The 12,633-nt window shown below is 43.2% G+C and overlaps 1 protein-coding gene across 1 annotated transcript in view; it reads right to left on the bottom strand.

Moving 5' to 3' along the window:
• Positions 1-12,633, bottom strand: part of CNTN6 (contactin 6) — a gene marked incomplete at both ends in the record, with an annotated part of 98,730 nt that overhangs the window by 11,812 nt on the left and 74,285 nt on the right. The window contains 5 exons of the mRNA XM_082288498.1: positions 1,503-1,652; positions 1,745-1,903; positions 2,710-2,827; positions 3,177-3,352; positions 5,417-5,544. Of these exons, the coding sequence (XP_082144624.1) occupies positions 1,503-1,652; positions 1,745-1,903; positions 2,710-2,827; positions 3,177-3,352; positions 5,417-5,544 (731 nt within the window). The remainder of the gene's footprint in view (positions 1-1,502; positions 1,653-1,744; positions 1,904-2,709; positions 2,828-3,176; positions 3,353-5,416; positions 5,545-12,633) is intronic.

Genomic DNA, 12,633 nt, shown 5'->3' with positions numbered 1-12,633 from the left:
CAACAGTGGAGCCCAAATTCACCCTTTCCTTGCCAGGCATTTGCTGTTCACACCATCCTGCTGACTTCAGTTCCTCATTCTGATTAAAAAATTAGGATAACTTGTTATTTTCCCACAGCACTGTAATGTTTTGAGACAGAATTTACAGCAGTGAAGGGGGTGAGCAGCTAAAACCTGAAACGAGTCTTTCTGTCCTTTTGTTAAACTTCAGAGCTATGCTGTAAGGAAATAATCTTCCTTGTGTTATTGCCATAATAAATAACAATAATTTTATTGTTTCTTTCTCCTCTTGTGAATCCCTCTAATAAATAAATAAATAAAAGTTTCAGAAGATGAAAGCTCTCCCTGAGTGTCTGGTTTTGAATCTCCCACTTTGCAAAGCCCCACGGTGGTAACAGCAACAAAAACCTTCTCAAGATTAATTTGGGCTTTGTGATCAATCATGTAATGGAAAATATTTATTTGAGATAGTCTGTTGGGAAATTTTTAAAATCTGACCTTCTATGGAAGGTGCTGGGGGTTGGAACAAGATGGTCGTTAGGGTCCCTACCAATCCAAACCATTCTGGGATTCTATTCCCAGAAACAAATGGATTCCATGTTCTAAAAAACCCTGTATTTTCTTCTGTATAATGTACAATACTGTATTTTGAGTTCTGTCCTGAAATGCAGCTTGCCAAACTTCAGAGCTTGGCAAATGAGATAAATAGAGAAGAGAAAGTGGATTGTAAAAGCTGCTCCCATTTTACTGCTTTCCATCCTACAAATACTGATTTTATAGGCGGGAGAGAATTGATAAGCAGGGGGCTGTGAGAAACATAAACCAAAGGTTTGGGCTGCAAATAAATCGTACCAGATTGAACAGGTCAAAGGATTGACAGTGTTGGTCACCCAAGAGTGAGGCAGCTTCCCGTGAGGTTCCAAGTCCCCAAAGATAAAAGAGTGAAGGTCAGACAGATAGCAAGGATCCCACTCTGGAGTCAGTGGAAGCTGTTGGCTTCACCGGGCTTTGGATTTATTTCCTCCAATATCCAAAGTTAAAGCCAATATCCTTTTCCTTACTGATGCTCAGATATCAAACACCTCTGCAGCCAAGGGATATTCAGAGAGTGGAGTTATCATTTCCTGTGAAAGTCCCTGAGCACAGTAAAAACTTGGATTTAATTGGGAGAACAAAAGGTGTTCTCCCCAATTGCTTGAGTGAAAGGTTGGTTGGGACATATCAAAGGGAGGAGCATAGGCTAACTCCAGCTTTTATCGTGGAATCCCAGAATGGTTGGGGTTGGAAGGGACCTCAAAGCCCATCCAGTGCCACCCCTGCCATGGGCAGGGACACCTCCCACTGTCCCAGGCTGCTCCAAGCCCCATCCAGTAACGCGCTCTTGTGGAAGGCTTCCTGCCTATGGAATTGGGTAAATAACCCTGTAGGAGTGAGTGACTCTGCTGCAGTGAAATCCCCACAGTTGAGAGCTGGGAAAAAACTGGCAGAAAGTAGGGCCTTACCTGCTGCTTTGGTTTTCAGCAGAGCCGATGGCCTGCTCGGCTCCCCAATCCCAACGCCGTTGCTGGCAACCACCCGGAACTCGTACTCAACCCAGGGGCTTAAATCCACCACTGTGGCCTTGTGAGTCCTGCCATTAATGACCTCGGGAGCTAAAGGTAATTGTGACACCAACAATGGATTTTTGAGGTAATTCATTGTATAAACAAAACAAAAAATCCAAGACAACTCCTGAATTGTTTACCTGTGGCAACCGCCTGCCATCCCACCGAGAAGGGAGTCCTGGTCTGCACACTGTAGATCTGCACTGGGCTGTTGTTATCTACTCCAGGCTTCCAGGATAACCCAGCAGTCGTGCTAGAAACATGTTCAACTTTAACATCTTCTGGTGGACCTGGGGGGCCTGACACGATCAGCATTTTAAGAGGAAGGTATTGGGAAGAGAAGATTCACTGCTGGAATGGGTTGGGCAACTCTTACTTTCTCAAGTCAGAGGAATTATTCATGAAGCTGCAGCGTCATGAAAGCAGCACAATCCCTAAATGATGGCTCCACGCCTGGATTACATTTTTATGAGTCAGGAAAATTAATGTCTTGATGTCACTAACATGAAAACTGCAAACAAAGGAATGATTTCTTTTTTGTGTCTGACAGAGAAAGGCACCCAATGTTGTCTTTTGTTGAACCATCGAACATTTTGAGAATTCCTACTGAATTTAATCAAAACTGAGGTTCAGGAAGAATGCAGGATGGTGCACTACACAGATTCCTGATTTCTCTTAGGGCTTACAGATCTGCTCCCATGACAGCATTTCCTCACTGCTGGTGGTAAAAAACTGAGTTAGAAAATATTATTTCACATTATCTCCAAGTAGGGGAAAGGAATGAGGTCTTTTGATTTTCCCAGCCTGCAGAGTGACCCAGAGATTCCTGGAGGAAACGACAACACTGCTGAGATCAGAAGACCTCCCTCTGACCTGTGTGGCTAGAAAATTTTGCAAATAGACCACAGCAGGACTGCAGAGGTTTCCCTGAGTTGGCTGAACACCAGGATCATGCTGGCCACAATTTTGGGGCCAAGAGTACAAGATATGAAACATTTCACTATTGAGATGTGGAATTGATATGCCAGGAGTCATTCAAACAGCAGCTGATGTTAAGTATTCCTAATTCCTCTAGGACATGTGTGTGTCTCCCTTACAGACATACCTCTCACAATTATATCTGCTGTTGCAGATTGACTGTCTAAAGAAGTTTGCACCATGCACACATATTTCCCAGAATGATGCAGCTGAATATTTCTTATCATCAAATCCCCAGCAGATTCCTGGAGAGATACAAAAAAAAAATAAAAAAAACCCCAAACTAATCACTCACAACATGCTTTCCATACTGGGCATTTTAATAAATTGCTCAATATTAATAAAAAATTCAGCTTTTAAATTAAAATATTCATAGCTATCATCAGTTTCTTTCATGGGGACATTTTTATTATGGCTTCACAAATAACTCAAGTGCCTTTATGAAATTTAGGGAAGAAAAATAAATGGTTGCAGCCCTTGTAAAGAAACAGTGATTTGCCAGGCATATAAACAGCGAGGAAGGAATTATGGCAAACATTTGTGTCGTGTAAAGACTGTGGCAAAGAGTTTCATTAAGGAGTTGGGGAAACTCACTCTTCCAATCCTTTCAAAGTGATGGATTCCTCTGCTCAAATCAATTCTCTGGCCATTGAATGACCACGAGAACAGCACGTCCAGGGAGGGGTCGTGGGACACCTGGCATGGCAGGACAATGCTCTCTCCAACTGTTGCATCCGTGTCAGAAGGTGGAATAGTGATGACAGTCCTTTCTGAGGAGGCAAAAAAATTAGATCCTTTTCTGTTAAAATGCTTGTAAAAAGAGCAGCTATTGAGGGAGTTTTGTACCATTTGGGAAGTGATTTCAAATTGGCCCCAATGTTCTGTAATAAAGGGAATTCTCTCTAATCCAGTGACAATTTTAGACCACTCCTATGGCAGCACCAGCCCCACAACCGAGTTGTGTGCCTGAGAGTGAGCAGTTGTGAGAGGAACACCTGAAATTAGTTTATATTTGTATTAGGAACACCCTAAATTATATTACATCATACAGCCCATAATCAACAATTATGATTTCAGTTGAAAAGTGCTGATTTCTCTTAAAAACTCTTAAAAAAAGATTTGAAGAATTCTCCTGGCCAAAACTTGCAGCAAAACCAAAATTGCTGCTCATCTCCACTTACTTTATACATTGACATCCTTAACCTGTATTAATGTTAGCGGTAATTTACTCCACAGCACCACTCATATTACAGCTTCAAAGATGTTCCCAGGCAGGAAAATAATTTATTTGATCATTTTTAATCCATTAGATCGAAACCCAAACTTGCAGCTCTCATGAAGGGAAGTATCAGCTCACTGAAGGGGAAAGAAATGGGTTTATACGGCTTCACTTTTGTTGATATGACTGGCAGAGAGATTAGAGATAACAACCACTTTGTTGTAAGCAATTCCCTTGAATAAAGCTTTTGTGCATGGAAGTGTTATAAAGTGGTGAGAATTTAGACCCATGTAGAAAATGAGAGCAGAATCTCTTCAACAATATTAAAATGCTCTGAAAATAATGTGAGAGGAGGAGAAATGTGCACGAGCTGTGTTAGTTCAGTGCTCATCACGGCTTAACTCCAGAATTTAAGTGATTGTTACATCACAGAATTCTGCAAAGATTTGGGTTGGAAAGGACCTTAAATCCCACCCAGTGCCACCCCTGCCATGAGCAGGGACACCTCCCACCATCTCAGGGTGCTCTAAGCCCTGTCCAACCTGGCCTTGAACACTGCTGTTATCATAAGAAATCTCCTTTATTACTGGCAGGCACCTGTTTACCTCCACCAAATAAATATTGAAAACTGCCCTTTTGAGAAGTACATTGGGTTTGAGCATGAGGTGTGTTTTTTAGTAGTGATAACAAAAAATAAATTCATTTATTATGGTGTTCCCATCCCCTTGCACTTCTCATTGTATCCTCCTCATCCCCACTAATGCAGAATGTTCACCTGGGTGATATTTGCTGCTTCTTTTATGGGCTTGTACTCAAAACTTCCACCTCAAATACTTTTAAAAGCTTCTTAAAAGCTCTTGGTTCTGCCTTATCCATCCATCTCGCTTAGCAACAGCCAACACACATTATATGGCAAATCCCATTCCAGAGGAGAAAAGAGGGAAGATGTTGTGAGTGCTGGAGGTGTAATAAAGACTTCTCCCACAAAGAATAAACAACTCGATGAGCAGCAATAAACTTAATTTGCACATTAGCTATGCTTTCCCAAGTTCTGACATTTCAGTTGAAAATAATGCTGAAGCAATGAGGCCTATAATTGAACAGCCCAAACTTCTCCAGAGGGGAAACAAAACCAAATGTTCCCTGCAAACAAGATCATTTTTATACCATGTTGTTACTCAGTGTTTTAATAAACTTCATAAATGCCAAACAAAATAATTTTTTTTTCTCATGTTTTAGTGGGATTTTCCCATATCGCTGCCATGTATGGGACATGTGAGAGGGGACAGAACCTTAATGAAGTCAGAGCTGCTGAAACCCTGAAGTTCTTGGTGTTTTCATTGCTGGCTGTGCTGCAGCACTGTCTCAGGCCACACTCTGAGCTGTATCAGTGCTAATTGCTCTGTCAGAAGGTGAATATTAAAAAGATTTTTGCCAGATGCAAAGTTAGGGAGAAAACCATCCTTCAGGCTACAGCAACCATTCTGATAGTACTGAAAACAAGGATATTAAGGAAAAAAATTACAAATTCAAATCAGAGAATCCTAGAACGGGTTGGGTTGGAAGGGACTTTAAAGCTCATCTCGCTCCACAAAAGAAGGAAACCCTGAAGTACCTTTCACAATCAGGTTCCCTGAGTTTCTGGCAGCTCCAAACTGGTTGGTGGCTACACAAGTGTAAATCCCAGCGTCTGCCTTGGAGATGTTGTAGATCCTGAGGCTGCCATCCTCCAGGAGCACCACCCTGGGGAAAAACAAACAAAATGGAATCATGGAATCCCAGAATGGTTTGGGTTGGATGGGATCTTAAAGCTCACCCCACCCCCTGCCGTGGGCAGGGACACCTTCCAGCATCCCAGGTGGCTCCAAGCCCCATTCTACCTGGCCTTGGACGCCTCAAGGATGGGGAATCCACAACTGTCCTGGGCAACAGTAGAAAAATAGAAATTGAAGAGTCCTCTGGCAGAGGCACAGTAACAGAAGTGCAGTGCTGCTTTTGATATTTAAACGTTTCCATTGTGATTTTTCTCTTCTCCAGCAAGCTGAACACGTGTTAACCAATTTTCACCTCTGCTGCTTATTAATTTCTATATTAGAAATGTTTTGTTGGCAAACTGGGGCTGGTCATTCACTTTTCCAGGTGACTTTCTTACAGCAAAATCTGGAGTCTCAAGAAAAAGTCAAAAGACTCAATTTGCTACTTACTTATGTTCTATTTTACCATGTTCTGCTTTTTTTTACAGATCCCAGTGCTCCTAAGCCAAGATAAGGCTGTGTGTGAGCCCAGCTGCCCATGGAATTGTGTCAGGATTATTAAAAGATATTATCAGACTGGCTGAGATGCTCAAATGCCACCTCACCAGCCAAGGAGCCAAATCAAATCCATCAGTGTCTCACAGGGCCCTCGAACCACCTTGGAGTCACTGAGTTGTTTTATATCAGTTTGCAGAGTATTGGGAAAATTGCATTTAGTGGTAAATTCAGGACCACTCTTATGGACAGAATTCATTTTTAAGCTTGTTCTTATATTTTTTTTTTGTGTTAATGAGATGCTTTGGGATGTAAGTCAGGACAAGAATTGGATATGATTTCCTTGGATCAGCTGTCACTGTGTGCCTGGCACCCTTCTGCTGTCACATACAAGGCCAGGACTTCAGGATCTGGGGTTTTTTCTTCAGAATCACACAGAACACACATCTAAAAGTAGAGGGTTTTAATATCAAAGCTGAATTAGCAATGAACTTTAGGTCAGAAAATATTAGTCTGTAATATTTTGGAGTGTTTTTTCCCAGCTCTTCAACATCCACCCGCTGCACCTGGTAAACGTGGAACTTCTTGAACAAATTTTTTTCTGAGTTTAAAGGAAATTTAGGACATGAAGGTCCTGGAATTTCCATAGAAATGGAGTCAGGGTCTCTATGTGCATCTCCTCTTGACACTAAGCTCAGTCCGTAACAGGCATCAGAGGATCTGCACCCAAATGCCACATTTCCTTACATTCAAAAAAATCCACTGTAAGCCCCAACTCCACAGGAAACCAGGCTCCACTCACTCACAGCAGCACTGTATCATTTTTTCTATCCCTCATTTAATTGATGTTTAACTCTAATACAAGGCTCCTTTCATAAAATAGAAAATATCTAATTCATGCATCACAGCTTGAGTATTTAATATTTATTACTAACAACATAAGATTGGGTGATGTACTGAATTATTAAAGGAAATGAACAGTCACAAGAGCAGAAGTTGGAGCTGGCAGGAGCATGAGAACCATTAAACACACAAAAAAACCATCACAGTGTGTTTCTGTTTCCCATTCTGGCATTCATACATTTGTAGCTGCAAGTAGAACACACATCAGACCTTGTCCTGCTTCTGTTACACCCTCCCAGCCTCTCAGCTGAAAAGCAGAAGCACTCAGCTTGCATTTCTGCTGATCTTCTCGCTCACAACCCCCCAATCTCATGTCTCCCACACTCATCTGACCTTTCCCTGCACAAAGATCTGCTCCTGAGTAGGGCAAGGTGGGTTTAGGACCGGCAGAAGAGCACGTGTTCCTGTGGTGCTGGGCACGCTGTCACTGGGGTGTGCTGCTGAGAGGGGAAGGGATTTAAGCTTGAATGAAAAATCTTTGTTTCCTTGGCAATAATCACCAGGTACTGCAGCACCTCCTGGTTTGCCACTGGTGGTACAGTGAAGAAATAAGTTCAGGTTTAAAAATCCATCGTATTGAACTGGAGCAGAGCAGAATAGGAAGCACCAAAGTCCCCTCCTCAATACAGTGATGCATCAGCTGATTGATATTTTTTGGATAAGGAAGGATGAATGAAGTTGTGCCAGGGCGGGGTTAGGTTGGATTTTAGGGAAAGGTTCTTCCCCCAGAGGGTGCTGGGCACTGCCCAGGCTCCCCAGGGAATGGGCACGGCCCCGAGGCTGCCAGAGCTCCAGGAGCGTTTGGGCAGCGCTGCCAGGGATGCCCAGGGTGGGAGTGTTGGGGTGTGTGGGCAGGGCCAGGGGTGGGACTGGATGATCCCTGTGGGTCCCTTCCAGCTCAGGATATTCCATGGTTCTGTGATCCCATGAACTGAGCTGCTGTCACTCCTGTGGATCAACACAGGAGCCCCTGGGTCCTTCCTCTCCCTCTGTGTGGGGACACACCTATGACACTGTTTCAAAGGCAGCTTTGAAAATGAAGAAACATTTCCAAGTATTCCCCTTCTGCCTCTGCAATATTTTTTGCATTAATGATGCATTTCTTCACGTCAGCTTGCACCAACCACCAGAAGAACTGCTGGTGATAAAAGAGGGGATGCAATCGAGTGCCTGGGTAACATATGGTGTTCATCAAACAGTATCCAAAGGGATTCCAGTGTGAATCAGCAAATGTTCAGAAATTGGGTACCTGAATAATAATTTATAACAAGCCACCTCAGTGTCTTTCTCTCCATCAAATATTGACAACCTGTTACTTTTACTGCAGTTGCACCTAAAAGCTCTTAGGTGGAAATCAAAATCCAGACGTGGCATAAAGCAAAAAAAAAAAAAAAAAGAAGAGACAATCTCTATTCCCAAAAGCTTCAATGTAGGTAAATACACAGGAAAAACCAATCTGTTAAATACAGAATAGCAAAGGGAAGAAGCTTTGAAGCCCCTGTGGATTCTGCTTACAGCTTTTTCACTGAAACTTGGTCATGCCTCAGATTTTTCATCCCTGTATTCTTCATGATGAATCGAGACCTTGATAATTCACATCTCTCTCATTTAGTCACTAAGAGGTGTTTGTACCCACTCAAGAGCTGACAGTGTCACGTTTGATCTGAGGAAATGCTTTTCTGAAACAATATTTCAATGGCTGGGCAGGCTGGGGATGGAATGGCTCTTTCAATGGATCAAAATGGAGCTTGGCAGAGAGAAAATCTGCTCAATAAAAGCTGCAGAGTTGTTTGAAACAGGTCACGCTACCTAACAACAATTAGAGTGAGCAGCAAATAAGATACTCAGGCACAACTTGTGTGAGAGCACAAAGGACTCCAGAGTAATTAGTTTAGTGGGGAAGGGAATGAAAGAAAATTGTTTAAAAAAGTGAGAAATTTCCAGGTGTCCTGAGGTCTCTGTCAGGAGAAGGCTGGGAAGACAGAGCACAGCAGAAAATCAAGACTATGCATTTCAAATGCCAGAAGAAAACCAGCAGTGCCCTGTGAAACACTGCCACAGGTGCCAAGAGCAGCAAAGTTGCCCTAAACTCCCCCAGAGCAACGATTTTATGCTGTGGGTGGGCTCAGAGGGGCTGCACTTCGTCCTCTCCCATTTGTCTCTCAAATCAGGGAGCTGTGATGCAGAAGGCAATGGGAATATTGCCTTTAATGGGCTTTGGATCAAGCTCTGACAAGTGGTTTAGAAAGAAGCTGTGAAAGGCACGTCTCACCTGCTGAAAGGCTTGCTGGAAACCATTCCTTTTCACAACATTTGAGGCTGTGTGAAGGCTATAGATAATAATTCTCAACAGCTGCATCACCAGACAAGGTAATTCCCAGTGCTGAGACGAGACAGAAAAGTTTAACTTGTCCGACATCATGCAGGGAGAATATTTTGTCTGCCAGGAAAACTGGACTTCTCTCAATAAGTAAATAAGTGCCTGTCAAAGGACCAAAAGCATGAGATCTGAAGCAGATCTGATAACTGCACGGCTGTGAAAGCAGGAGAAGGAAGAACTCAGGACCCAGATGTTCGTAAAGCCCTGAGGCAGCAAGGGATTGCTTAAGCACGGGCCTAACTCTAGACTGGCATCTCTGACTTACAGAATGTTTAAATCCTGATCAGAGTCCTGCTGCCTCCTGTGCTCCTGCCTGGTGCTGCCTCTGGGTGAACAGCTCAATTAACCCAAGCTGCTGTGAGGAAAAGAAGAGATGAAAGTCCAGTTCATGCAAAGTTCCTGCACACCAGGGCAAATTGGGAATACACAGAAATATCATTCCATATAGAATTGTGGAATGGTTTGGGTTGGAAGGGACCTCAAAGCCCATCCAGTTCCATGGGCAGGGACACCTTCCATGATCCCAGGCTGCTCCAAGCCCCAATGTCCAACCTGGCCTTGGACACTTCCAGGGATCCAGGGGCAGCCACAGCTGCTCTGGGCACCCTGTGGCAGAGTTTTATCACCCACACTGTGGAATATTTCTTCCTGCTTTCTTCCTAACCTGACCCTCTTTTACTTTGAGCCCATCAGATACAAATATTGAAATTCTCCTCTGAGTGACTCCATCAGGAGAGGAGATGAGCACCATGTGCAGGAAGAGAAAACAAACAGCCTCCCCAGGATCTGCTGGAGTCAGAGCTCTGTGTGATGTTCAAAAAGAAGAGTTTGCAAAGTTTGTGCAGAAGCCATGAGGCTATGGGGAAGAAGTGAGAGCTCATTAAAATTGTCACACATACTTTTTAAGTAAAGAACTTGAGAAATCAAGCAGGGATTTTACAGCTTTTAATTAACCAGGCCAAACAAACCATCTCCGAATGTGTTGTCTCGTGTGAACAAAAGATTGTTGATGGCTATTTGCTTTGAACTTAAGAGCATGAAAGAATAATATGTATTTAACAAGGCTGATAGAAGAGATAAAATCTGAGAAAAGAAAGAGGTGTCATTAGATTTAAAAGTGCAGCAGGGGTAGCTTTGTGCACTGCTGCATCGTTCAGCCAATCTGTTTTTGGGAGAGGGGGGATGTTAATTCATGGATATGAAATGCATCCAGCATTCAATACAGCAAAGGCCTTTGAAATCCCCATCAAAATCTTGAGCTGGATCGGTGTAAAACCAGGGTGAATTCTGCAGGTTTCAGCACTGCCAGAAGGGCATCTCTCCTTTCATGGACCTAATTCCTTTCCAAATAGAGTAACCCTGATACTGTGTAAAGATTCCCTCTTCTTGTCTCCTGCCTGCCTCTAGCACCTGACACCTCCCAGCGTTATTGCAGCCTCATCCCGGCACTGTGCTGATAAAAAGGGAGGAATCTGGATCTGATGGAATCAGAGGCAAAGTAATTTTTATTATCTGAGAAATCCTATTTGAAACCGTGTCTGCTCAGCCTCCCTTTGCTGCTCAGGAGCAAACCCCCTCTTTATTTCCAGGCTGTGCAAAGACATATTGTTTATAAATTTCTCCAGACACGCTGCCAGACACCGAGACAATATCTGACTCCTCTAATTTTACAAAGATTGAGGAGCAGCGGAGGCTGCACTAAAAACTACAGAGGGAAGAGAGTGAGGGGCAGAAAGACAAGCACAGCTCCCAAGTGACTCGGAATTAGCAGAGATTTATGCAGATGGAAATGTGAGTAAAGTTTGACTGAGTGAATGACTTGTCCCTGCTGCTGACAGCCCTGGTATTTTTGAAAAGGTCCCACTGAATCCCATCTGAGATCTGACTGTCTGTATCATATGTTAATGATCTTTGTACCTGTTTATTCTATTCTGAGCATAATTTGTATGCTAATGGTGTTGCCATTTAATAAACTGTGCTTAAAAGATTTTCCTTATCTGCATGCTGATATAAATGAGCTTCAGGGTTGACTGACAATTAACTGGAAATCAAATAAATGCTTTGGATCAAAACAAAATTACACAATCTGGGTGAACATTCTTATTAAAATGTAGAAAAAAGTCTTACCAGAAATTATAGAATGTGACGCTAGAAATGTTCCTTCCTATTTCTTAAAATTCCCCCCTATCTTCCTAAAAATAGAATTACTTCTGCATCAAATCCCTGCAACTGGGACCACAAATATTTATTTATGTAAATATAAACAGACATCTGAACTGAGCTAGGCTCCATCATACAGATTCCAGAGAAAACACAGGATTTTCAGGAGCTGCTACTGCCTTTAACATAAAATAGCCAAAACTGGTTTGCCCTGTCTGTAACACACTCAAGGATTAAATGTGAGGCAGATGTTCCCCTGTGATGGCCAAAGAAAAAAGTGACAAAAACACCCTGTGCCCAAATCTCTTGTAGTGACTCATCCCAGAACTCGCAGCCAGGGAATACTGGGCAACAGCACCTCTGTGTGCATGGGAAAGAAAACCAGAAAAGGAACTGAATTGCCAAATAAAACAGCTGCCAATTTCTCTATTTGCCAAGTTCTGCTGGTTTTATGAAATCTTGGTAATTCTGCTACATCAGACAAAAGCTCTTCCAGCACAGGGTGGGATGTCCACACTGTCACTATTCTAATCCCACCATTAATCATCATTTTCGCGATCCAGACACTACCAGGGGTTCTGACTCAGCCCTTCACACAACCAAATTCACTCCAGATGTAAAACTAAGCCCTTAATATGGGATTTAAGTGGAATTTCAACAGTACAGAAGGCCCTGAATTACCCTCTGTGTGGGAGTTTCATTCACTTGCAGGAAGCTGCTTCCCTCTCTACTTGTCAAAACACATTCCAGGAGCTCAAGAACAATAAAACCTGCTGGTAACCTTAAAGAATTCTGTCCAGACAACAAGCACCTGACACCAGCATGGCCCTGGCTGGATTTCAGAAACCCTGGAACTCACTCCCAAAATAGAATCAGAGAATCCCAGGATGGTTTGGGGTGGAAGGGACCTTAAAGCCCATCCAGTGCCACCCCTGCCATGGGCAGGGACACCTCCCACTGTCCCAGGCTGCTCCAAACCCCAAACCAGCCACATCTCATCACCTCTAATTTCTTGTGCCTGTTGGTTGGGCTCCCTGTGGGCCTGCAGGAAACCTGGGACAATCCTCCCTGGGCTGGTGAATTTATGCCCAGTTTGAGTGACAGTGATGGGCACTTGTGGTTCACTGAAGCCCCAGCCCC

Source organism: Coloeus monedula (genome assembly GCF_965178545.1).
Source record: "Coloeus monedula genome assembly, chromosome: 11".
Lineage (NCBI taxonomy): Eukaryota > Metazoa > Chordata > Aves > Passeriformes > Corvidae > Coloeus > Coloeus monedula.
This window is presented reverse-complemented; position numbering and strand designations above follow the sequence as displayed.